The sequence below is a fragment of the Indicator indicator genome, chromosome Z, assembly GCF_027791375.1.
Source record: "Indicator indicator isolate 239-I01 chromosome Z, UM_Iind_1.1, whole genome shotgun sequence".
Lineage (NCBI taxonomy): Eukaryota > Metazoa > Chordata > Aves > Piciformes > Indicatoridae > Indicator > Indicator indicator.
Window position 1 is genome coordinate 42,682,070 of NC_072053.1, and position 27,765 is coordinate 42,709,834.

Genomic DNA, 27,765 nt, shown 5'->3' on the forward strand with positions numbered 1-27,765 from the left:
AGGATGAATAGCTGTTCTCTTAGCAGATTATTGACTTAGCTCTTCAGACCCTGACAAAAGTTACTATTGTTTTCCTACCAATAGCAATGACAGACAATAATAGAACCGCTTCAAATTACAAGATTTGTAGTGTATATACCTGAACATTGACTGTGGTAATGTAAGTAAGTAACCTACCTTACACAATCAGAGGAAATTCATTAAAAGTTGACAATATTTGGGAATTATTTGCCCTATGCTATTAAAATTGGTTTTACATTAGCTCATTTCAGGTTTTTACCTGCTTGGTGGAGAAGACAAGGACCTCTGTAGATTTACACCTGAATTCATATCATGGTAATATGGCTGGCTCTGAAGCTCTCCAATTGGGAAGTTCACTCCAGTTCCCTGGGTTATTGGTGCTGAAAAATATATTATTATAGTGAGAAAAAATCATCTTCTATTTTTTCTAGTCATCTTTTCATTTTTAGCACTGGGGAAAATATGAAGATGTTATACCCGCATAAAAATTTCTGCCTCTTTCAGAAATCAAGTACATACAAGTTCTGTTAAGGTTTATATATATGTAAAAAGTGAATTATCTTTTGCAGTCCTTAGAAATCACCTAGCAGTTAGGCAGATGTTATTTATTTGTTGTATAACAGATATTCTGGAATCATTAATATGAAAAAGGTTACTCAGATGTCAACACAAAATCAGGCATTCTATAGAAGGACTTTTATAATGAATGAGGCAGGGTTTATAAGGAGTGATGACAGAATCACAGAATGGTAGAGGTTGGGAGAGACCTCTGAGGATCATTGAGACAATCTCTGCTGCCAGAGCAGGATCACCTAAAGGAACATGTCCAGTCTCTCTCTGAGCAGCATGTTCCAGTGCTCTGCCACGCACAAAGTTAAGAAGCTCCTTCTCACATTTAGATGGAACTTCCTATAGTCAAGTTTATGCCCATTACCTCTTTTCCTGTCACTGAAGATCCACTGAGAAGTGTCTGGCCCTATCTTCCTAACACTAACTCCTTAGATATTTGCAAGCATTAATAAGATCCCCCCTTAGTCTCCTCTTCTCCAACAGTATTATACAATATTACGTTTTTAAAAAAATGAAAATAACTGGGAATAATAAACTTTGGGACACAAATTTTTCCCCTTAATTTTATCTCTTTTTGTATTAATAACAGCCTTCTATGCTGACAGCATGTTTCTGCTGCCTCTTTTTCTTTCACTTGGTGCCACAGGTAGTGTTTTGCATATGTAGACATACACACAAGCACACACATGTTCAGTGTTATCGTCACCCCCTTGCGATGTCTGTCTACTGTATGTCTTGGTGTTTCAAGAATAAATTGTACGTTACATATTGTGGTGGTTTTACTTTTGCTCACTGTTTGTACATTGTGCATGTTAACTACCTTTGGCACTTAATAGAACAATTGCACGTTGTGTAATGTATCTGAAGGTTTGTATTTTTCCTGACAGTTAAAAGTACAATTCTTGCGGCTTGAGGTTAAACAAATGCATGAGAAGAAATCCCACAGAAACCACATACTTTAAACCTTTTTATTAGAAGTATATCATGTATAAGAGCTGCAGAAGGTGCGATTCCATGATGTAACTACAAAATTAATTCTTATTGAATCTGAATAGCTTGATAATTTAGAATTTATTTAACAACCTGACAATTAAAGGAAAACATTGTTTTGCACATCCTCAGCCTCCTAAAACAGCAAAACTGTACCTTCAGCAAGCACAAAACGAATGTGTCTTAACAATGCAGGATGGCAATGCTCAGTGTTTTCCTGAATGACTTAACATAATTTTGATTGTTAAATATTAATTTCTGACCACAGCAAATGAAATGACACATGCTTCTTAATCCTCACTGAGTTAATTAAATTCCTCAAGCATCCTGACCTGGAATGAATCAACTCATGTGCAAAATTTTGATAGGCAGTTTTGGAAATTTGTGCTTCACTAGTTTTGTCCTCACCTCATCAGAAAATAGATTCAGTTGTTATAATGTTGCTGTTGTCAGTGCAGACACTTCTAGCTAGAACTTTCAAGTGTTTTTGTTCACTTCCTAATGAAATCTTAAGAGAAATACTTCAATACTATTCATGCTAAAGGGAGAAAAGAAGCATCCAGAAAACAATGTCAAATGAAAATATGCACCAGGCATACGGCATACTACTATGGCAAAATTTCCCATGTCAAAACTCCAGATCTTCTTACTTATGTTAATAATGGGTTCTCCTTCTGCAATGAAAGATTCACTTCTCCATTTACATTTCATGTTTGGTTTTCGGGGTTGTTTTGAGAGTTTTGGGTTTTGGATTTGGGTTTTTTGCATGTTCATGCACATAACATTCCTAATGCCACAGCAAGCAAAAGTAATTAGAAATTCAATTACAGCCATTGCTGTAAAACAAACACAAGCATAACATATAGTAAGTTAGTCATCCTTTATATCCACATTGTGAATTTTCTTTCAAGAACTATAAATTTTAAAACCAACTAAAAAAGAACAGATGGTTTAGCAAAATCCAAGGATGCATAGGGTGAACTTTAAAACCTGCAAGTGTAACAAACAGAAAGGTTTGTTACATATTGGCTGGTTTATCCATTCATTACACTGGGCAGAGTGGCAAATAACAAATTGATTTAATCTTTAAATATTGAAGAAGCAAAAGATGACTCCTGTTTATTTTATTACAAACACATACAATATGAACTGTAATGTTATGGTCAAAGATATCAAAATTGTGTGTGGTTATAGGCATTTTCTATTCATCTTGTAACTTGTGGATCAAAAAAGCTTCCAAGGAAAAAGCCTTCACTTGATTATAGCAGACTTTAAAAGTTATTAACCGCAAATGATAACTTACTTCTGGACACCCTCACAAGTTCTGACACGTTGAATACTCCAGATTTTACAAAACTGTCCTCCAGGTACACTGAAAAAGACCACAATAGTCAGTGTAATGAGAAGATTAACAAATGAATATAGATAAATTTACACATCGGCTAACAACAGGATTGAGTCCCAAAACTATGACATGCAGACCAAAGTAATAATCAAGACCTCTCTTAGCAGGGTAATTAGATAACCTTATATAAAGGACGACAAAAACCTAGGTTTCTGTGGAAGTGTCATACCAATAATCATTGCATTTGACTTAACTTGAGACTACATGACATCACAGCCCCTACAGGTAGGAAATGCCAACAATTTACCATCACAAATACTTAGATCTATACTTCCTGCACCCTGTTGCTCCAACAGCACTATTTTTTTACTTGTTTTCATATAAGACAGTGCTCTAAGAATCTCTTACTGTGATTTCTCTAGTCTCTTTTCAGAATTAACGCAGCCTTTTCCTTTTAATAATACACTGTCAATTTTCTGTTCCACATGTTTGAATGAGTAAAAGTACTCTGAAAGTCTTAAGTAACAAAATAAACTAATTTTAAAATGCAACTACTGGAATATTTAGTGATTTGGAAAACTATTGTTTAGTATTATTCTGTTCAGGCTTCTTTTGGCAATTATCACTTCCATCTTCAAGTAATTTAAAAGAAAATACTACCACTGACATCTGAAAAGTGACTGCAAAAGTAGTACCCTTTACTTGAGAGAAAATCTCTCTTACTTTTCAGGGTCAAAGCAAGAGGGCACAGGCAAAACCAGTATTTTTCACTGCTTACTACCAGTCTTACTTGGCCCACAGAGCCACCTTACACAGTACCTCTGATGTCAAGTATAAAAAATGCACCTGAAAACTAAAGCTGAAAGAATGTGTACACGTCCAGCTGAGCACATTTCCTGACATATGTGCTACACTATTACACCTATAAGTTAACGCCAGGCTTCCCCAGCTGAAAAAAAACAAGTGAACTAAGTGCAGCAAGGATGATGAACACCATAGGCCTCTGGGATCATCTGAATGAGGGGGGACTTCTGGGGGCCTCTGAATGACCTATGCCAATGCCATCATCTTCTCATCTTCCTGTTATGTCACTTATGATACTCTTGAATGGCTTTATTTCCACTAGTAGCTCTGCAGCTCTCCCCATCTTTTTCCTCCACTTCCTTTCACATTCCTTGTTCTCTCATTTTCAAGAGCTTCTCTCCATATCCACTACTTTTTATCTTACTGTCCTTCACCTGAATATTGTAGGCCTCTCTACAAACTTAATCCTCTTCAGCCTCTAAGAGTCTTTTTAAAATCTTCTGCACTCTCTTGCAACTTTTTTCCATGTTGTTGGTTTCACTTTTGTTTATTGGGGTGAGGTTTTTTTGTGTGCGTGTAAATGAAAAGATGACATGGCTTCTCAAATATTTACTTCTTTTTATGACAGAATTTGGCATACCCATATCATAAAAAAATGTAGAGTTTGTGTTTATTGGCATGCCCATATAATAAAAAAAAAATCAGAGTTCATGTTTCCTTTTCCCTTCTTCCTAATTTTTACTTTTTTAACCTATGAATGCTGAATAATTTCTGCTGAATGAATGCAAATAATTTCTCTAACGATGGCAGTCTCCCTTGTCTGACCATTTTCTCCAGCAGGAACAGTCTGAGATAGCACATAGTAAGGAGATTTCCAAAGAAAATTTTGATTTCTTGATTTTCAGTTGGTCTGTAACTGAAGTGTAGCTTAAAGTATGTAACCAGCTCTGTGTATATGTAGTGAGCTCTGGAACTGCTCATGGGACAAGACTGAACTTCTCTGCTCCTTATCCAAATACCACTACTTTAAAGCATAACTTCTCTCGTTTAAGTTAGTCTAACTTGAAAGAATCTTTACCAAAGTGTAGGTTAGTCAAGCTACCCTTGGAGTAAGAATAAGCTCCAAGGATCACATCAAGAAAAAAGAAAATGCCGATGTAGGATTTTATATGTAAGAATACCTATACATACATGTGTATGCACACACAGAGACACATATTTCATCTTCATCCTTTTTTTTAATGAATTCTTAGTTTTTCTCACTGGCAATTCTGAGAATACCTACATAACATAAAAAGTTGTGTTCCTCTCCCTGTGATAATGAAATATGAGCAGGGTAAAAGGTCTGCTGCTGGGTGATACCAACTACCTGCCTCCACCTCAGAGAATGATGCACTGTTGACTAATAGATCAATGTCTTTCATCCAAGTTTCAAGCTGTCTTAGAAGGTCCGAAAATTACACCCACAGATATATGCAAATGTTTTCATTAGGAAAAGAGAAACTGCAGTTATTGTCAATCTCAGTCACATTTAAAAACAGCTTCATTTTTTTTTCTCTATGAATATGACAAAATATGAAAAATTGGTGTAACAATAAAGCGTCTATGTCAACAGGCACTGAGCAACTTCATCCTGAGCCTCATGTCCTAACAGGGAAGGTAGGTTCCAGTGGTACTTCCAAGTGCAGAAAAATAAACACAGTGTATTCAGTTCCAGCACTGTTAAACTTCAACAGTTTTAACTAGTTAGGAAGGCAACCTGTGGTGGATATGTTACTGAAGAGTTCTTGGCATCCAGTTGTGCAATAGGAAAACTTCTGTACTGATAAACAGCTGTAATTTGTTGCAGAAACATGCAGTCTACATACACAAAAAGATATAAACAGCGAGACAGTATGCAGAAGGACAACAGTATAAGACGTTTTGACTCTATGGTGTCAGAGACTGCCTTTTACTTGGTGAAGATGTTCTCCCTACTGAGTAACAGTTATTCATATTCACATTATTCACAGTAACTGGGTTTTTTGATAAACATTCCCTAATTCACTGCTTGCATTAATATGTTAAAGAGCCTTGAACTAATGTTTTTGGTGTGTGTTTCCCACCTCTTCAGTAAATAAACTAATGCATTCAATGACAGTCTGTTGTTGTATTACTCATAGACAATTTACTCTCTCTTTTGATGGCTGCGATAACACTTTGTAGTCTTTATTGTTTAAACCTAATATAAGCACTGAGTATTGTCCTTTACTAAAACTCATCTTACCTGAGAGACAACACTGTCTGAAATACATTTCACTAATTGTCACTATTCTCAACATTTGAGTTCTACAAGATCATTTATGCCAAATCTGTCATAGCGCCATTCTGTAAAACCAGTTAGTAACCTCCAAACCCCATGAACAACTGTGGTCTTTTTTCTGTATTTCTTTTACATTTTTATACAGTGAGTATAAAACCTGCCTTCTTTAACTTACCTTTTTTTACAGAAAACTTATTTCTGAAAAATGCACTTTCCAAAGGAGGGTCTGCTCTGGCAGAGCGGTTGGACCTGATGATCTCTTGAGGTCCATTCCAACCTCTGATATACTGTGATACTGTGATACAGTGACCTGACGAGTGCCAAAGGGATTAAAGTTTTCTTTCTGGGTCTTTAACAATAATTATACACCAGTAGATAGACTTACCAGCAGTAAAGTGGGTTCAATATCAGAAGTTACTGTGAAAAGAAAAGCTTGAAGCTTCAGCCCAGTATATATTAACACTAGCAGAGAGCTGTCGCTTAAGTTATGCATAATACTGTTCTGGATGCTGCTACAGGTTTGTTTGACTTTTGAAACTGCTGCAATTACAGATTATTTTATTGTATAGTTTCTTTTGTTGAAATGTTTGGAAAATGTCTTTTTAAGGATCAGCTCATTCTGCTCTTTGCAATATTTGACTTCTGCACAAAGCTTCAGCAGTAATCCTAGTGGCATACAGCTACTATTCATATTCAGAAACACTAGTGAAAAATTAGTCTCACACTGCTCATAGCAAGTTAACATACAGTCAGTAGACTTGTGGTTTGTCTTCTTATTGCATGCATTTTGAGGTCAGTATCTTAAAAAGAGTACCAGAATTTTCCATGGAAACAACATTTCCTAAAGGCAGTCAAAAGCAGATAACATGAGGCAATGAGTGACACAAGATTTCAGTGATGACGTCATTTAAAGCAGTTGAGCTATGGTGTGTCCAGAGAATGAGGCTATTTAGGTAATCATACAATTGTCTCTTGCTTTCTTGCATACCTGCAGTCTGCTTTGGTTTTGTTTCCTGAAATGCTGCAATGATGTTGTAAATGGTACAGGAAACATACTGCAAAACAATCCCCTGTCTCCATTTGAACTTTTTATCACAATAAGGAGCTAAGGAGTTGTCTGTGTCATTTTCAAAAAACACACAAGATTATCAATTCTCCCAATATCCCAGAACTATAATATCCTTCAATGATGTACTAATTGGAAGAAGTAAAATCTTAGTTTAATGAACTCTGGAATGTACTAGAACCCAAGAGGTGAGATGCCCCAAAACATAGCAAGAAACAGAAAGGGTAACTGACACAAATACATACTTCCCTTCCACTCCAGAGGATCTTAGGTTATACACAAACTACAGCCAAGATTTAAAATGAGATCAGGAGAGCCGCAAACTAACTGCTACAGGACTACCAGGTAACAAATAGGAATTTTCTTGATGTCACAGCAATTTTCTGGAATTCTAAAAGTATCTAGTAAATTCTTGCTCTGTGCGTACTTTAAAAACCACTGCACTAACCACTGAGCACAATGGCATCAAAAGCGAATACAGTAGCAGAATTGATCATTTACTTACATTATAGGCTCATAAAGGATAGCCAATGCAAACAGAAATTCAAAAGTAATCCTAAATCAGTAAAGCAGTAGCAATTACCCACACCAAATTTCAAACCAGCATGCAATAACAAAATCTCTTAATGTTGGAAAAAGGGGCTGTACAATCTGTGTAGGTTTCTGATCGTCAAGATAGAACAGCTCTGCTCTGCCTACAGAATACCCCACCTGGCTTACAACTCAGAATTTGACAAAGAAAAGTATCACTTCTCAATCACTGGCATTATTAATTCATTGAATATTTGGGAAAGGGACAGCTCCACAGAAAAGCTCTGGCCAAACCTAACCGTTCACATAAAGCTCCGCTTTATTTGAAAATCACCGTCTGAGATGCCATGGCTGCAGAAATAAAGGAAGTAATAAGCATGTCAGAATATCCACTCCCAAGCTCAAAAGGCAAGGTAAATTAAACGTTTAAATACAATTCTGCCTGAATCCCTAAACGGCTACTATGGCATCACTGCTTCCATAAGGAAAGCTGCTTGCAGTGGTGAGGCCAGGGAATATCTCTTCCATTCGTAGTAATTATGGGACTAATTCCCCATCCACAAGAGGGTAACTTGCCATGCAGCAAAATAATGAAACCATCTGTGTTCTGAGTCAGTCAAAACTCAAAGACTTTGCTTATTGCTTTCCCAAAAAAGAAAGAATGTTGAGAACACATTACTCTTCAGGCATTATTTCTGAAACTATACATTCTAAAACTTAAAACTGAAATACTTATATCAAGAACAGTCATATATAGTCAAATTTATTACATATTTCTTGGGGCACAATCCAAAAAGAATGTTTTCCTTATGGCTGCTAGCCCATATGAAAGCACTAAAAAGCCTTTGGGGCTGTACAGCTGCAAGAGAGATTTGCATATTGAGAGATAGGTGAGGCTGGTTGCAAGCTTTTTGGCAACACTTAAATTATTTTTTAAAAATGAATTTGATTTAAAAAAAAAAAGGAGGGAAAAAAACCACAGATGGTGATTTCACCCAGGTCTTCTTTGGAAATGGTTCCCAGAATGAAATTTCTCGTGAAAATAGAAGGGGAAAACCGGTTCCAGAGCAGTGAGGCTGGGGATTCACATACCTATTATACAGTCAGATTATGGATTTTATCAGTAGATTAATTCCCTGACAACATATCATAACATTCCTGTGGAGGAAAGAAGAAGGGAAACAGTGGGGAGGAATGAAACATGGAAAGACAGTTTCATAATCTCTCTGAAATTGTGTCACCCCATATAAACAATGTAATATTCACCAGCACATAGGCTGAAACCTGAGTCATCTACATTCCTCATTCAGCCCTGACTAACGCTATAGAGTCTGCAAAATTTATGGGAAGGTATTCCTTGTACCAGACAAAGTGGAATAAATTCTATGAGGGAAATAAAAAAAAATCACTTGCTAGGAAACATAGCTCTAATAACCTCTGAACAGAACTGCTTGGATAAAAGCAAAAAAATCTAAGCACAATTGTCTTCTGTCACCAATGAAGGAAGCATATGTCTGTGTCAGGAGGATTAGGCTTCCTTTGCACCTTCTGCAAAGTTACCTTTTGCTTTCCCCAATGCTGGACAAGAATAGCTCTGAAATCTTGGCGGGACCTGTACAAGAGGAGAATATTCTCCTCCTAGTTCTATTTGGAAGAAAAACATGAAGCACTAATGCGAGTTCTCTTCCAGTTTCCAGCCCTCTTGATTCCTCAAATTGTAATCAACTGCCTATCCTATCTTACTATGATATTCAAGTTAACATTTTACTCTATCAGCATAGCTATTTCTTACTTTTGCTTTAGCAGATTTAAAATGCTGTGTTCAAAGATTTGAGCAACATGGCAATGACTGGACACAGCAGTGGGTGTATAAACAAATCAAGTCTACCAAGCAGCATACACTTCCAGATGTCTCTTTTTCACTCTCCTGCGTAATTTTCTTATGCCCAACAGATGAACATACTGAAAGATCCCTCTCCCTGTCTTCAGTATATATCCTCCTACACCTTTGCAGATATTTTCTTGAGCTATATAAAAGACCTATGGAACTTGAAATATATATACAACCTTACACTGAAAATGCCACACTGGGTCTCCTTCAATAATCTGCCTTCAGCAGCCCTGAGTGGATGCCCAGTACCACAGTGGTAAACAGGCCAGCCAAAAGTATTTGTTTTGGGGTTTTTTTACTGATAGCATCCAAGACACATAAGTACTTCAGTTTTAAAACTTACTAACCCAAATGTGCCTCTATCTGTTTAGTCACCCTCCACGGATCCATGGACATGTCCATTGCCTCTTTGAAACCCTGTAAATTTTTAATAGCTTCCACTGTGCTAGCATAACATAGGTTTCCAGGAACTTAATGACTGATGCAGACAGCAGGAGTGTTCAAACTCTTTTCCTCCCACAGTTCAGTTCAGTTCAGTTCGGTTCAGCTCATCTATTTGCCTGGAATCTACTTAACAATCCCTGCAGAGAACTGACCTTTACCATCCACCTCTAAGGAAAGCAAGTTTCAGTCTTTAGAAATATATCAGATGAAAGTTATTGAAAAATAAAACTTAGAGGAGAATATCGCTTAATCTTGCTGCAAAACCTACATACCACTTTCACCACAAGCTACACCATGTTAACACTGTATTGTGCTATCAAAGTGTCCAGTGTGTTTTAAGGAATGAATTGTAAAGAATTCCAGCAAATGCCCTTAATATTCTTTTGTTTGCAAGTGACATTACTCTCCCTCATGGTTAAGACAGCAAATTATTAGACACCCTAAAGAATGCAACAGTCTAGCCAAACCTAGAAAAAATCACTTTTAACATCAGCAGCCTGGCCAACTACCACTCAGTTTCCAACCTCTTCTTCCTTGGCAATGTCTTTGTGAAGGTAGTGGCATCCAAAAGCTAACAGCACCTACCCCTTGCCAACACCCTGGCTCCTTGACGTACAGGCTTCAGACCAAAACATGATAGAAGAACAAACCCAGTCCACACATTCTTGGCTTGGAACCAAAAACAAACCTCAAAGTGGATATCCTCTGGGGCTCTGACAGAAGTTATTGGCTGGTTCTAGTAAGACTCATGTCAAATTTAGTAATAAAGTACAATGCAGCAGTCCTTTTTTCCAGACAAGCTGAATCGAGCGCTACTCATTCTCCCACACAGCCCCAGCAGTCCTGTATTCTGCAGTCCCACAAACCTCAACACTTTCTCCCTGCCAGTTTAACCCCAAGACAGTACCACACAGGAAAGAGGAATGATTCTAGAAGTTCATGTATCCACAAATAGACAGATGATATTCTATCATGCCTCCTGTCTCTGCTTAAATGAAGGGTTTCAAGGAAGTAAGGCACAGTTTACATTTTCTGTCCCCACTTGGTGGAAGATAAAGGAATCACAGAATCATAGAATTGTTAGGGTTGGAAGAGACATCAAGGATCATGAAGTTCCAAGCCCCCTGCCATTGGCATGGACACCTCACACTACATCAGGTTGCTCAGAGCCACATCCAGCTTGGCCTTAAAAACCTCCGGGGATGGGGCTTCTACCACCTTCCTGGGCAACTTGTTCCAGTGTCTCACCACCCTCATGGTGCAAAACTTCTTCCTAACATCCAATATGAATCTACCCACTTCTAGTTTTGCTCCATTCCCCCCAGTTCTATCGCTACCTGAGATCCTAAAAAGTCCCTCCCCAGCTTTCTTGTAGGCCCCCTTCAGATACTGGAAGGCCACGATAAGATCTCCTCGGAGCCTTCTCTTCTCCACACTGAACAGCCCCAACTCTTTCAGTCTGTCCTCATAGGAGAGGTGCTCCAGCCCTCTGATCATCCTGGTGGCCCTTCTCTGGACACATTCCAGCATGTCCAGATCCCTCTTGTAATAGGGGCTCCAGAACTGGACACAGTACTCCAGGTGGAGTCTCACCAGAGTGGAGTAGAGGGGGGGAAACACTTCCTTTGACCTGCTGGCTATGCTTCTCTTGATGCAGCCAAGGATGTGATTGGCTTTCTGGGCTGCAAGTGCACAGTGGTGGCTCATGTTGAGCTTCTCATCCACCAGCAGCTCCAAGTCCCTTTCTTCAGGGCTATTCTCAAACCAGTCACTGCCCAGCCTGTACCGGTGCTTGGGATTGCCCTGACCAGTTGTAGGACCTTGCATTTGGTATTGTTGGACCTCATGAGGTTGTCATGGGCCCACCTCTCCATCCTGTCAAGGTCCCTCTGGATGCTATCCCTTCCCTCCAGCGTGTCTGCTGCACCATACAGCTTGGTGTCATCAGCAAACTTGCTGAGGGTGCACTCAATGCACTGTCCATGTCACCAACAAAGATGTTGAACAAGATTGGTCCAAGGACTGATCCCTGAGGGACTCCACTTGTCACTGGCCTCCACTGAGACCCATGGACCTCCATGGACCCATTGACAGCCACTCTTTGGGTGCAGCCACCAAGCCAGTTCTTTATCCACCCAGTGGTCTATCCATCAAACCCAGGCTTTACCAGCTTGGAGACCAGGATGTGGTGCAGGACAGTGTCAAAGGCTTTGCTCAGGTCCAGGTAAATGATGGCAGTTGCTTGGCCTTCATCTATTAATGTTGTGACCTTGTCAGGGAAGGTCACCAAGTTTGTCAGGCAGGATTTGCCCTTGGTGAACCCATTCTGATTGTACCAAATCACCTCTTCATTATTCTTCTGTCTCAGCAGTGCCTCGGGAAGGATCTGCTCCATGATCTTATTGGGTACAGAGGTGAGACTGACTGGCCTATAGTTCCCTGGGTCATCCTTCTTTCCCTTTTTGAAAATGGGAGTAATGTTTCCCCTTTTCCAGTCAGTGGGGACTTCACCAGACTAACATGACTTTTGGAATATAATAGAGAAGGGTTTAGCAACCTCCTCTGCCAGTTCCCTCAGTACCCATGGGTGTATCCCATCAGGTCCCACAGACTTGAACACTTTCAGGTTCTTCAGATGGTCACAACCTGATCTTCAGTCACAATGCGCAGTTCCTTCTTCCAGCCCCTGCTATTATCTTCCGTGATCCCGGGAGCATGGTTGGAGCCCTTGCCAGTGAAGACTGAGGTAAAGAAGTCATTGAGAACCTCAGCCTTCTCCATGTCACTTGTCACCAGATCCCCTGTTTCCTTTCTGGGGGGGAGCACACCTTCCCTAGACTTCTTTTAACCATTAATATACCTATAGAAATTTTTACCGTTCCCCTTGATCTCTTATTTTCTCTAACTGAGCTTTAGCTTTTCTAACCAGGTCTCTTGCTGCTTGGGCAGTTTCCTTATATGCCCCCCATTCTAGCTGTCCTTTCTTCCACTCCTCTTAGAGTTTCTTTTTGTGTGACAGCATGCCCAGGAGCTCCTTGCTCAGCCAGGCAGGTCTTCTAGCATTCTTCCCTGCTTTCCTCTTTGTGGTACACTTTGCTCCTGGGCACAGAAACAGTGATCCTTGAATATTGACCAGCTGTCCTGGGCCCCTCTTCCCTCTAGGGCTTTGTCCCACAGTACTTTGGCCAGCAGATCCTTGAAGTAATCAAAGTCTGCATGCCTAAAGTCCAGGGTTGTAATCCTGGGATATGCCCTCCTGGTTGCCCTGAGGATCTTAAATTCTATTGCTTCATGGTTATCCCTGAGCCTCACATTGGTCACCAGCCCTTCTCTATTGGTGAGAACAAGGTCCAGCACAGCACCTTTTCTCATTGGTTCCTCTAGCATTTGGATGAGGAATTTGTCATCTATGCATGCCAGGAACATCCTGGAATGCTGGTACCTAGCTGTGCTGTCCCTCCAGCAGATGTCAGTGTGGTTGAAATCCCCCACGAGGACCAACACTTGTTAATGTGAAGCCACTTTTATTTGCCTGTGGAGAGCCCCATCTGCTTGGTTCTGCTGGTCAGGTGGCCTATAGCAGACCCCTACAGTAGCATCTCCTTCCCCTGCCTTCCCTTTAATCTTTATTCATATGCTCTCAATCAACTCATCCTTCCCCAGGTGGAGCTCCACTGATTCCAGCTGCTCACTGATATAAAGAGCAACACCTCCTCCCCTCCTTCCCTGCCTGTCCTTCCTAAAGATCTTGTACCCATCTATCCCTACATTCCAGTCATGGGAATTATCCCACCAAGTTTCAGTAATAGCCACTATGTCACAGCACCCTAGTAGCACAGTAGTCCTTAACACGTCCTATTTGTTACCCAAGCTGCAATAATAATACTGCCAGCAGTGATACCAATGCACAAGTGCTATGCTCAAATTTCAAGCAGGAAGTTTTATGATGAAACCACCAACAGATTTCTCTGCCCTCTGTATCTCTCTATTTTCTGGAACACTGGAGTTTGTCAAACACTGGGGCATCTGGTCATGCTCCACAAGGGTGAAAAGTGAAAGCCTTTGTAGCTGGATTCACTAAAGGATGTGAAATACGTTCTTCTCACTTCCTACTCCAAATGCTAAATGGTACTTCAAAACTAATTTTAAAACGCAGTGAAGGTGAGCTACCAGATCCTGTCTCCAGGTTCCCTAACCCAGAAATTACAAAGCATCCTTCAAAATGACAAGGGATAATGCCTTTGGCTTTTCTTGCACTCAAAAACATATATTCTAAAATGAAAATAAATGCTCTACAGCTAAATGCTCCAAGTTTTACAAAACTGTGAATATCTGTGAAGACATTTTTCGGCCTTGTTTTAGGTGTGTTTGCTGTTTTCAGCTTTCAAAACATGATCTTGCATAATTTATGTCACATATTTAATAGAGAAATAAAAGGCTAGTCATAACATACCACATAGTATGGACAGAAACAGCATTGAAGTCTTCCAGTATATGTTTCTGCGTGTCATATTACAGGAATAAAGCTTTTTGTGTACTAGTCTATGGAGGTTTCCCCCCTTTATATATTTACATGCAACATGACACATTCCACCACAGGTAGCGAATATTTTGATCATGCACATGGTATAAAACTGTACAGCTACAATGCAGGCTGTTTTCCTTAATCTTTGGGAAAATATTCATATAATATTCATATATACGCAACAGCCCAGCCTCACACAATTACTTCTTAATTAGAATGTGGTTCATTTTGCACTTGAGAAAAAAATCAAACTGCATTAGTTGTATCTCATTTCAGACATACACTTTTTCTGAGAGCCAAAATGAGAAGATACAGCATGATGATAGTGTTCTGTAGCAGTGACTCCTTGTTCACTAAGGAGTGATAGTATTTCTGTCACACTTGTTTGTCTTACCCCAATAAAATTCATAAAACAACATATAGCAGCACAGCTCAACTGATTAGAAGGACACCTCCATGAACATACAAACAATCTTTTGTCTGAACAGTGTGGAAGAGCAAAGTCTGGCTTTGATCTCCTCACATATTTTTATTTTCAGAGAACTCCTGAAAGGACTGCTTACACCGTAATTTCTTTCAAAAATATTCCAAATGTCACTTGCATGACACATTAATAATCTGTTCAAAATCTGCTCCGAGCTGACAGGAAAAGTATTAAAAATGAACATACTTACATTTTATAGTGTATGTATAAAATAAAAGTAAAGAAGCTGGTAGCTCAGGACACAGACTTTAGAGGTAGGTCAGTTGTGGTTTGTCTGAGATAAAGGAATAACTGTTGTATTTGAAGACTTTTATAGAAGTGAAGTTTTTTGCGATCTTTTCTCTTCTTCTGCCTATCACTGACAAAATTCTGAAAACCATGAACTTAAAGGAAATTTCCTTAGATTGAATGAATGTTGATGAAACTACAGCTGAGGCATTGCAGTTCAAAACAATCACAGCTTGTCCTGGTTATATGTACTTAGCAGTGCAAAATAACATTGCTGACCAATTTTGCTCTCCTTACTACTAACAGTAGTACCTTTGTTCTCGAACAATGATAGATGCACATGTTCTGGAACTTATATTTACCTGGTGGATTCTTGGCAGGATCATTGTGGCTCGGACTTCCTGGTTGTCCAGAATCTATAAAGAAATGAAAGAAATGTTTTACTGATTTGTTTTGAAAGTATCTCACAATCTTTTCATACCCTGCTTCAGTGTTAAACTAATACCTAACATTTGTTCTTTAAAGGTCATTTCACTGACTTTTCACTTGAAAGCACTATTGAATAAACACACTATATGTAACCCATTTCATGAAGAAGCAGAAACATTGTGAAAGATGCGATGATCCTAGTAAGAGGAATTCATAGATCACTGAATAAGGACAAGAGAATTGTTCAGGTAAATACTCAAGTTGCAAACACATATAAGAGAGTACCTTTTCACTTTCTTTCCCTTCATCCCTCAAATATAATGTTGCATAATCACTGAAGCAGAGGTACTTTCTTCTCATGCAATGACCAGAAATACATACTGGATCAGGCAACTAATGGTGTATGAGTTGATGAGTCCTGTTTCTTTACCCTTTCCTTAAAGCACAAAGGCCTAAACTGCTTCCACAGGATCAGATCTGCGCCAAATATATGACAGACCATTTTAACATAATATAGGCTTTGAATTCCTAGTTTGTGAGAACTGCCATTGTGAAATCCAGATTATGTAACATAAAAAAAAACCCCACACTGTAGAATTAAGAGTGTTCTTTTCCCAATCATGAACCTAATGAAGCAAGAGGATAATGTAATTTGATGCCAACACATTAAATAAATTATACCCTTTGATTTTAAAACTATCTACCTTTTACTGCATTTCAACATAAGTAATACAACAAAATCCTGTTCCACTGTACCTTGGTCCAGAGGATAGAGAAACTCTCTCTTCTTTTGGGAAATTAATGGTGCAAATGAGGCCAAATATCATATGTGAGGCTATTTATTAACAGAATGAAGTGGAGCAGGAAAGCAATTATATTACAACCCCCCACCAGCCTCAAGACAATTTGAGTCCGAGGACGGGCACTGCCACTTTGGCTTGGCGGAGATGTCATCCTTGTTGGCTTGTGCTGTCCTCCCTGGAGAAGGGGAGGGAGAGATCCCAAAGTCCACGTCCAAGTCCTTCTATGAACAGCCTCCAGTATGTGGTGTCTTCAGTTAAGATATCTTTTCTCCATGAGTTCTTCTTTTTTTCATACAGCAGGCAAAATTTAGAGCACAGAGAGAGGGTTCCTGGTCTGATGCTTCCAGGCTGCATGGTGATGTCTTTTTCTCTCTATGTCTCTTTTCCCTCTGTGTCTTTTTCTCTTCTCCTGAGCAGGCATCACTCAGGTCTTTTATACAGTTTTCTAGTCACAGGGTTTTTAGGGATGTATCAGGTATTGTCCCCAGGGAATCTTCCTGTGTATTCTTTGTGTGCGTACAGGGATCTGGTGGAGGAGGGGGGCCTCCACCTCCTCCTTGCCTTGTACCTACACATACACACAATACACATCAGGGGCTTATCACGACAAGTGGTGAATCCATTGTATCCTTTTCACGACCCTCCCTTTCCAGGGTAGCTGATGGGCAGCAATGACCTTGTCTGTGCCCATTCCAGAGATTCGGTACCAGTGGCATCTGCTCATTACACATTTTTTGTTGCATCTTTCCACCATCCCCCAAGGCCTTCTGGGGCAGCTGCAGTCTGGTGAGCCATCTTACCCTTTGTTGGGGCATTACAGAGGGTCTGTTTATCATCTCCTCCCTGGGCAGCTGTTGTCTGGGTGAGGAGCAAAGGTGATTTTATCTTCGTTGATTCACATTAAGAGAGACAAGATTTAGTCTCTTACACACTTTGAGAAAATGTTATTAAGAAAGTAAGATGTGACAGACATGGAAATCCACACGGAAATCCACTTCAGAGTTTAGGTTCTACTGAATTCATCTGAATGATGGATGTCACAGAAGATAAGCATCTGAGGATCTACCAGAGAGCCAAAAGACCAAGGTACATGTGAAACTCAGTTCAGTAGTATAAAAAGCACATCTAAATTTTCCAATATTGAATGAAACCACACCTGAACACAGTAAAATTTACATTGGAGAGCTAACTTCACACCAAATTTTCTCTATCTTCCTTAATCCTAGGTAAGAAGAATGAAGGACAGGCCTCCCAGAAAGATTCTGCACCCAACTTTGGGTATTTGGGTACTCTTTAGAATCCAAGTGTACAGCATAATAGGTAGCTATTTAGTATGCCTATTTCTGTCCCTAAGTACACAGCACAGCCCTTTGAAAAAATAAAAGCAACTTAATTTGAGAAATTGATCAGCTACAAGAAATGCTAAAACTATGACAATTCTCTGCATATGGACCTTTATGTACATAAATGTCTTGTTTCCTGTGTTGCAATGGGAAGGTTCACTCTGCAGGGGGTGAACCTTAACATTCTGCTAATAGGCCTTCTCTGCTTCTGTAAACCATACACATTATTATTTAAATTAAGATCTGAAGTATAAAAATTTTACACAGCTATGATCTGAGTGTGAAACTACTGCAGATGTGTGACTAGATGACATGTGAGTTCGGTAGCAGATGCACCCAATAAATCTTGGACAGTGTAGGTTGGGGAACAAAGAAATCTGAGACTAGATTAAGGCGGCCTACCAGAAAACAGCCTTTGAAGTTTTCTCCTGTTCAAATTCACTAAAAAGATGCACAAAGAGAGGAATACTTTTAGCTTTTGCATAGCAATTTATCTTTGCTCCTACTTTTTCATTGTCAACATAGCCACTTTCTGGATACAGGATTTAAACATCGATGGTAGTTTAAACAATACTTATTTTCATATTATAGTAAGATAAACTTAGCACAGAATTTTCCAGTTAAAGGGAAAAGCAGTTGGCTTTTTCTATAGCTTGCCAGTCAGACTTAGCTTGGTTTTATGTTAACTACTTATTAATTGCGGTTTTTACAAAGTGGTTGTTACAAAGTGTTTTGAGCAGCAGAATGTACTAGTGTATTTATCACTGGAGTCTCAATATGATCCTGAGAAATCAAAGAATTATTGTATGCTGAATGTGAGAAGCAACTTATCTAACCCTTCACTTAAAGCAGTTGGGAAGCCAAATAATTATATTTTGTGTGAGCTGTATCAGGCTATGTAACTGCACTTGAAGCACACAGAAGCATGTCATTTTCAGGATGAAGGACACGGACTTGAGGTGGCCTGTGAGGATGCAGTTCTCTCACCAGTGTCAGTAATTACAAAGTACTCTCCTTACATGATTGAATGCAAATAGGCTTGCAAAGTACAAGAGGACCATGATAATTACAGGAAACACTTCTAAGCAGAACACTGAATGAAAAGAGACATCAGAGCAGTGACCTAAAAGAGGGAGTAAGAGGCATTTTCAGAAAGCCATAAAAAGTAAGGAAGAAAAAGACACATAAGATACTTCAAATCTTTCTTTGCCCTTATCTGCACAAGATCATTAATTAACGACGTGAGCCCTGGGTTTAAAAAATTGTAGGCTTTGCATCCAGTGTTATAGAACAGCCAGTGAGATGGATTAGGAACTGGTTACAAAATAGAGTCCAAAGAGTGGTGATCAATGGTGCCAAGACCAGATGGAGACTTACAACTAGTGGAGTCCCCCAGGGATCGGTGCTGGGTCCGATACTGTTCAACATCTTCATCAATGACATTGATGAAGGGACAGAGTGACAGAGTCTCTGCTCAGTAAGTTTGCTGATGATACCAAACTGGGAGGCTTGACTTATACACCTGAAGGCTGTGCAGCCATTCAGCAAGACTTCGACAGACTGGAGAGCTGGGCAAAGAGGAACATAATGAGGTTCAATAAGGATAAGTGCAGAGCCCTGCATCTGGGAAGGAATAATAAACTGCACCAGTACAGGTTAGGAGGTGATCTCCTGGAGAGCAGCCCTGTGGGGAAGGACCTGGGAGTCCTGGTCGATAACAAGTTATCCATGGGACAGCAATGTGCCCTTGTGGCCAAGAAGGCAAATGGGATCTTGGGGTGCATTAAGAGGAGTATGTCCAGCAGATCAAGGGAGGTTCTCCTCCCTCTCTTCTCTGCCTTGGTGAGACCTCACCTGGAATATTGTGTCCAGCTTTGGGCACCCCAGAGGGACAGGGGAGAAGGGAAGACTGAGAGGGGATTTGATAAATGTTTATAAATATCTGAGGGTTGGTCGTCAAGAGGGAAGGGACAGGCTCTTAGCTGCACCCTGTGATAGGACAAGAGGCAATGGATATAAACTCCAGCACAGGAGGTTCCACCTCAACAGGAGGAGGAAGTTCTTTACTGTGAGGGTCATGGAGTGCTGGAACAGGCTTCCCAGAGAGGCTGCAGAGTCTCCTTCCCTGGAGACTTTCAAAACCCATCTGGATGCATTCATGTGCAACCTGCACTAAATTCTATGGTCCTGCTCTGGCAGGGGGGTTGGACTCGATCTCCGGAGGTCCCTTCAAGCCCCAAACATCCTGTGATCCTGTGACATAAACCACACTCATTGTCCACCTAGATGGATTTGATTTGCATTTAATTTTCTCACCAAATAATTCTGTGCAGCTGAAATTTTCAGACTTGTCATTTAGGTAGCTCCCAACTGTAAGTTCCCTGCTCTTTGTAAATTCTTGCTCTTTGCCTTTTTTTTTGTTTGTTTGTTTGTTTGTTTGTTCACTTGTTTATCTGGTTGTTTTTAAAACCTGCTTCTTGAATTTTACTGTAAATGTGCTTTTCTTGGAAAAAAGTTCATCTGCACATAACTCAGATCTACTTATCTACTACTGAGCTAAAGCTCACCTACACATACTGTTTCCATATAATAGCTTTCATAGGCACCTCACAACTGTGGTGAGACTATGCTCTTGTCTTCATGGTACTGATGGCTGCAACTGTCAAAGGCTGGTGCCATGGCAAGTTATTCCCCCATGGATGAACAGTTCATAAAAGAAGGGTTCAAGCCAATATTTACTCTTATCTGGTAGATATATAGTTTATTGTGGCAGTTTGGGGTGGGTGCCCCCTGCCACTGCTGCATGAGATACACCTCTGGTGTCCCAGGTGCCCACCCAGTAGGGGTGGACACAGGAAACGGCGTATTTCTACCCACAAATCCTGCGCCCTATAAAGCCATCTGCAGAGTCATTCTCCTCCTCTTTCTTCCCTCTCTGCTCCCATGGGAGATGCTCTCTCTCTTATCAGGTAATGCCAGGGGAGTATCCTCAAGGTCTCTTAGGCCTGACTAGGCCTAATGCCAGGAGGAGAATGGAGGGGGGGGCAGTCTCAGACCTGGCCAGCCTGAGACTTGCCTAGCAGCGGGAGAAACAGGGGGGAAGAAAAGAGCCCTGGGGGTTTGGGTAGACCCTCAGGTGGGAGGAGGGAAGGATTGGAAAACCTCTGGGTACTATGTAGGGAATTCTGCATGCTTTAGGATGTTCTTTTCCACTATGCTTTGTAGTTTGTAGTTTTTTTCTGTATTTTCACCAATCGTTTTTCCATTTAAACTTTCCATCACTCTCCAATCCGTTTGTATGTGTCATTCTTTTGTCCCTTTAGGGGCAAGAGATGTTCTGGCTGGCCTCAAACCAGCACATTTATGTAAATATACAGTTTATCATAATTCAGCATGGCTACCACCAGGACATTCAAACACTTTAACTTAAATATCTCTTTCTTTTGGTATGAAAGGATGAGTCAGGATGCTGCGATATTTATACTGACTTGTTTCCTACATTTTCATTTCTAGGAGTCAGTCACAGAATCAGAGAATCACAGAATTAACCAGATTGGAAAAGACCTTCAAGATCAAATAGTCCAACCTAACACCCAGCACCATCTAATCAACTAAACCATGGCACTAAGTGCCTCATCCAGTCTTATTTTAAACAATTCCAGGGATGGTGAATCCACCAGCTCCCTGGGCAGCCCATTCCAAAGGCAAATTACTCTTTCTGTGAACAATTTCGTCCTAACATTCAGCCTAAATCTCCCCTGGTGCAGCTTGAGACTGTCTCCTCTCGTTCTCTCACTGGTTGCCTGGGAGAAGAGACCAATCCCCACCTGCTACAACCTCCCTTCAGGTAGCTGTAGACAGCAATGAGGTCTCCCCTGAGCCTCCTCTTCTCCAGGCTAAACAACCCCAGCTCCCTCAGCCTCTCCTCATAGGGCTTGTGCTCCAGACCCCTCACCAGCTTTGATGCCCTTCTCTGGACACATTTGAGCAACTCAACATCTTTCTTGAACTGAGGGGCACAGAACTGGACACAGTACTCAAGGTGTGGTCTAACCAGTGCTGAGTACAGGGGCAGAATGACTTCCCTGCTCCTGCTGGTCACACTATTCCTGATACAGGCCAGGATGCCATTGGCCTTCTTGGCCACCTGGGCACACTGCTGGCTCATGTTCAGCCTACTGTCAACCTGTACCCCCAGGACCCTTTCTACCTGGCTGCTTCTCCAGCCACTCTGTCACCAACCTGTAGCTCTGCATGGAGTTGTTGTGGCAACTGTGTAGAACTCAGCACTTAGATGTGTTAAATCTCATGCCCTTGGACTCTGCTCATCTGTCCAGCCTGTCAAGGTCCCTCTGCAGAGCCCTCCTACCCTCTAACAGATCAACACCTGCTCCCAACTTGGTGTCATCTGCGAACTTACTGATGATGGTCTCAATCCCCTCATCCAGATCATCCATAAAGATAATGGACAATGTCAAAGGCCTTGCTGAAGTCCAGGTAGACTACAACCACAGCCTTCCCCACATCCCCCAAGCAGGTCACCTGGTCATAGAAGGAGATCAGGTTGGTCAGGCAGGAACTGCCCCTCTTAAATCCATGCTGGCTTGGTCTGATCCCTTGGCCATACTGTAGGTGCTGTGTGATTGCACCCCAGATGATCTGTTCCATGGTCTTGCCTGGCACTGAGGTCAGGCTGACAAACCTGTAATTCCCTGGCTCCTCCTTACAGCCCTTCTTGTGGATGGGCATCTCACTGGCCAGCTTCCAGTCATCTGGGACCTCACCAGTGAGCCAGGACTGTTGAAAAATGATGGAGAGCGGTTTAGTGAGCTCATCTGCCAGCTCCCTCATTACCCTAGGATGAATCCCATCCAGTCCCATAGACACGTGGGGATCCAAGTGGCTCAGCAGGTCTCTAACTTCTTCCTCTTGGATTACAGGGGTACTATACTGCTCCCTAACTCCCGTCTGCCAGCTCAGGAGGCCAGTTGTCTGGAAGACAACCTATCCTACTGTTGAAAATTGAGGCAAAGAAGGCATTAAGTACTTCTGCATTTTCCTCATCTTTTGTTACTATATTCCACTCCATGTCCACTAAGGAGTGGAGGTTGTCCTTGCCCCTCTTTTTGCCATTGTCCCTATTGAGCAACTCTGAGTGCTCAGAACTCTTCAACGTAGCCAGGGTTAAGTAAAACTGACTGCTGGGGCCTGACGCTGATGAGAAAAAAGCATTCATTTTCCATGCTGTACACTAGGACAAAGATGCTGCCATGATAGATTGTTCTTGGCTTCCTAAGGCAGAGGGGTGAAAAAGAAAAGGCTGATGCTTTGCTGTCCAGTGAGGGATAAGGTGCTCTTTCCCTTTGTCTTTGACAAGCAGCAACAAGAAGAATACATAACCCAGCAGAGCCAAGTCACACCACTGTTGACCATCTTCCTGAGGGGTTTTTGTAAGTCTATATTTTAATTTTTCAGCTGATAAGAGAAGATACTCTCTCAAAAAACAAACAAAAAAGCCTCAGTTATGCTATACCTCCCATTTAGCACTCTCTGAATTAGCATTAACATTGAAGGCCTTGAAAACAAATAGAGGTATAATCTCTAGAAAGGAAAAATACTTTCTTACATCTTAGAAATAAGCAGATTCTCCACAGGTGTCATATGAATCAAATAAACTTCCTGAGTGGTCTCAGTGAACACTTTTCATTTGTCACAGGCTCAGAGCCAGCCAGTTAATCTCAGCTGACCGACACCAATTTAATAATTTACCAGCACGCAAATACACTTTTGTTCTTTGATAATCCACAATTTGGGTATGGGGGAGGATAAAGCACCAGAAAGATGTGGCATCAGGCAAGGATCAGTTTGATGGTGTCCAAGCCTTAACATACCTACACAGCCTCTGACTTGACAATTAACAGAGCCACTAGTATGATCAAGAATCACAACCACCTCCAGACCTTCATCCCTCAGGACTTCATTGCTGCCTGACATCACAAACTTAAGACAAATGGTTGCTCCCCTGAAAATTACATTTTCACAGGGCCCCCCTAGTTTGGGTCCCAGTCCCTGACTGGGGAAGGCTCACCAGTAGGATCAAACTCAGCTGATCAAGGCTTTGCAAAGTCAGAGTATGAAATCTGTCAATTGAGGTAGCCCACTTTCCCTGGGCCTCAGCTTCACTGGTGGGCTGTCCTCATGGGGATTTTCCAAATCAGCTCTTCATCTCTCAAAGACTTTTAAAATATTGCCATGGTCTTTGTGAGGAACATAGCTGACCACTGGCTCCAGAAAGCTAAGACTGTCAGTTGGCTCGGGCAGGTACTCAAGTTTCAGTCCAAGCAGGTCTGTCATTTCACAAGAGTGCTCAGGCTTCAGGTATGGAAGTGTTTCTACTGAGCTCTGTTTTCATTTCAGTTCAGTTCAGAAACAGAAGCTGAGCTCTGTTTTCATTTCAGTTCAAAGATTCACAGACTGCATTGAGTTGGAGGGACCCTTTAAGGGTCATCCTGTCCAACCACCCTGCAGCCAGCAGGGATACCTCCAGCTAGATGAGGCTGACCAGGGCCACACCAAGTCTGATCAAATGTCTCCAGGGATGGGGTCTCAACCACATTCTTGGGCAACTTCTTCCAGTGTTTTACCACTCTCATTGTAAAGAAGTTCCTCTTTATGTCCAACCTAAATCTACCCTGCTCCAGTTTAAAACCATTGCAACTCATCCTATCACTACAAGCCCTTCCAAACAGTCCTTGCCCAGACTTCTTGTAGGGCCACTTCAGGTATTGAAAGGTAGCTATAATGTCTCCCTGGAACCTTCTCTTCTCCAGGCTGACAGCCCCAATACTTTCAGCCTGTCTTTGTAGGAGAAGTGCTGCAGCCTTCTGATCATCTCCATGGCCCTCCTCTGAATCTACTTCAGCAGGTCCATGTCCTTGTGTTGGAGGCCCCACAGCTGGATGCAGTACTCCAGGTGAGGTCTCACCACAGCTAAGTAGAGTGGTTGAATCACCTCTCTCAATCTGCTGGTCATACTTCTTTGATGCAGCCCAGGATGTGATTGGCCTTCTGGGTTGCAAGTGTGCTTTATTGGCTCATGTCAAGCTTCTCAGACACCAGTACCCCAAATTCTTTTCTGCAGGGCTGCTCGCAACTTGTTTGGTTTGGAGTGGGCATAGTAAGAGCTACACAGCCATCACCTGTCCCCTGTAACTGCACTCTGCTTTGCCCTGCCATAACAGACAACTTCACCTGCAGCTAGCATGACTGCAAGAAACCCCATGTCTTTCAGCTGAGAGCCTGTCTTTCTCCATGGGACATGCTTCCCCATCCCCACAGTGGGGATCTGCAGCTGGGGTGACATCACCACACTTGAGTTGGTCAGGGTGATCCTGCGACAAAGGCTGACAGTAAGATGATGTGTAATGGTTTGGGGCATCAGAGCTGTACAGGTCATGGTGGGTTCCCTGCTTCACCTCCCCTTTTATCAGCAGCTCTTTTGCGGCTGCCAAATCACCCAACCAGCCATTGTCAAGACTGTTAACTTTTCTTCAGAGTGTTTTAATTAGGTAAATAAAAAATGGTAATTAAATCAACATTACGTAATGTGTTTCTGATTTGTAATCTCATTTAAATTAATTAACTGACTCAGACCTTGTTTAGTTTTTAAACTGCCCTAGTAAAGAAGTAGAGCTCTGGGAGTAAATCCAGTTTTTATACAGTTGAAAGACGTTCAAGGACCTAGAAGCACTTAACCAGAATCAAAATAGCAGTAAGCACAGTCAGCTATTCAGCTTTATGTCCCATGCACAGATTTATCTTTTTAATTTAAATTCCCTTGTTTATGTAAAATAAATCACAACACTTATTTATTCAAAATATTTCTTATACAATTTATAAATACCACATGGTGCTCAATTTGAAAGCAGAACAACTTTCCGCAGCTGTGTGATAAGTTGTGCAGGGAAGACATACATACTACATAAATACATGTGTGTGTGTGTGCGCGCCTATATATGCGTATGTACACATATATGTATGCACAAATGTGCATGAACAAACACATATTTTTAAGTTAAAAAAAGGGTTATATTTTTTTGTGGCCTGAGGCCAATGATTCCCATACTTCTTAATATCAGCTAAGCTCTTTTTTGACATGCACATTAAGAAGAGCTTTACATAGGTATCTTTCTATATGTAGATTAATTTGAAAGAATGAAGTTTCCTTCCAAAATGTTCATAGGAAGGGATGATGTATGAGATTATCCATCTGGAATGGATATCTGTGTATATTAGCTACAGTCAGAAACATTTTTTGAAAACCAAGAAATCTTTGACGTTCAGGTATTGTATCATAATGGGCTTTTATTACAGATTCTTCAGAAAATGAAAAGGTGGAACACAGTGAAAGACTTCCTTGTATGTGCACGTAAGTAAAAAAAGTCCGTATCTGCATGTAAAGAAATGGAATTTGCATGCAGATACCTTCAGACAGTTAATAAGCTGGCCACTCCATTATCATAGCATCATAGAATGCACTGAGCTGGAAAGGACCTTTAGCGGTCATCTAGTCCAGCCACCCCTGCAATAATTAGGGATGTTCTCAACCAGATCGGGTTGCTCAAAGCCCCGTCAATCCTGACCTTGAATGTCTCCAGGGATGGGACCTCCACCACACCCCTGGGCAACCTGTTCCAGTGTTCAACCACCCTCATAAAAAAGAACATCTTCCTAATGCACAATCTGAATCTACCCTTCTGTTGTTTCAAACCAATGCCCCTTGTCCTAGTGGTCCATGCCTTTGCAAACAGCCCCTCCCCAGATTTTGTGTAAGCCCCCTTCAAGTACTGGAAGGATGCTATAAGGCCTCCCTGTAGCCTTCTCTTCTTCAGGCTGAACATCGCTAACTCTCTCAGCCTGTCTTTGTACAAGAGGTGCTACATCTCTCTCATCATCTTTGGGGCCCTTTTCCAGCAGGTCCATGTCCTTCTTGTGCTGGGGGCCCCAGAGCTGGACAGAGTACCACGTAACGTCTCACAAGAGCAGAGTAGAGTGGCAGAATCACCTCTCTCAATCTGCTGGCCATTCTTCTTTTGATGCACCCCAGAAGTGATTCGCCTTCTGGGTACAAGTGTGCACTGTTGGCTCATGTCAATCTTTCTGTCTACCAGTACGGTCAAGTCCTTATCCACAGGGTTGCTCTCCATCATATCATTCCCCAGTCTGTTCTGATAATGAAGATAGTCCTGACCCAGGTACAGAGCCTTGCACTTGGCCTTGCTGAACCTCATGACCTTCACCTAGGCCCATTGCTTCAGCTTGTCCATGTCTCTGGTTGACATCTCATCCCTCTGGCATACTGACCACACCACACACCTTGGTGTCATCTGCAAACTTGCTGAGGGTGTACTTGATCCCACTGTAGATATCATTGATGAAGATATTAATCAGCACTGGTCCCAGAACTGACCCCTGAGGAACACCACTTGTCTCTCATCTCCATCTGGACATCAAGCCTTTGACCACTACCCCCTGGATGTGACCATCCAGACAATTCTTTATCCACCAAACAGGCCACCCACTGAATCCTTATCTCTTCAACTAAGAGAGAAGTATGTTATGGGGGACTATGTCAAAGTCCTTGCAGAAGTCCAGACAGATGACATCCATTGGTCTTCCCTTGTCCACTGATGTAGTTACTCCACTGTAGAAAGTAAAGCTATTGAATCATCTTGAATCACCTACCTGTCCTCCATGTGCCTTATCAGAGCTTTGACAACGATCTGTCCCGTGATCTTCCCAGACACAGAGGTGAGGCTGACAGGTCAGTAGTTCCCAGGCCCTCCTTTCTTCCCTTTTTTAAAAACAGGTGTGACATTTCCCTCCTTCCTGTTACCAGGGACTTCTCCTGACTGCCAGGACTTTTAAACGTCATGGAGAGTGGCTTGGCAAATAAATCAGCCAGTTCCTCAGGACTCTGGAGTGCAACT

The 27,765-nt window shown here is 41.4% G+C and overlaps 1 protein-coding gene across 7 annotated transcripts in view; it reads right to left on the reverse strand.

Annotated features, from left to right (window-relative positions):
* NFIB (nuclear factor I B) overlaps positions 1-27,765 on the reverse strand; it is a 306,386-nt gene that overhangs the window by 55,997 nt on the left and 222,624 nt on the right. For all 7 annotated transcript variants that reach the window (XM_054397667.1, XM_054397664.1, XM_054397663.1 and 4 more), the window contains exons 3-5: positions 15,564-15,617; positions 2,885-2,953; positions 281-401 (exon numbers count right to left, since the gene is read on the reverse strand). In XM_054397667.1, the coding sequence (XP_054253642.1) occupies positions 281-401; positions 2,885-2,953; positions 15,564-15,617 (244 nt within the window). The remainder of the gene's footprint in view (positions 1-280; positions 402-2,884; positions 2,954-15,563; positions 15,618-27,765) is intronic.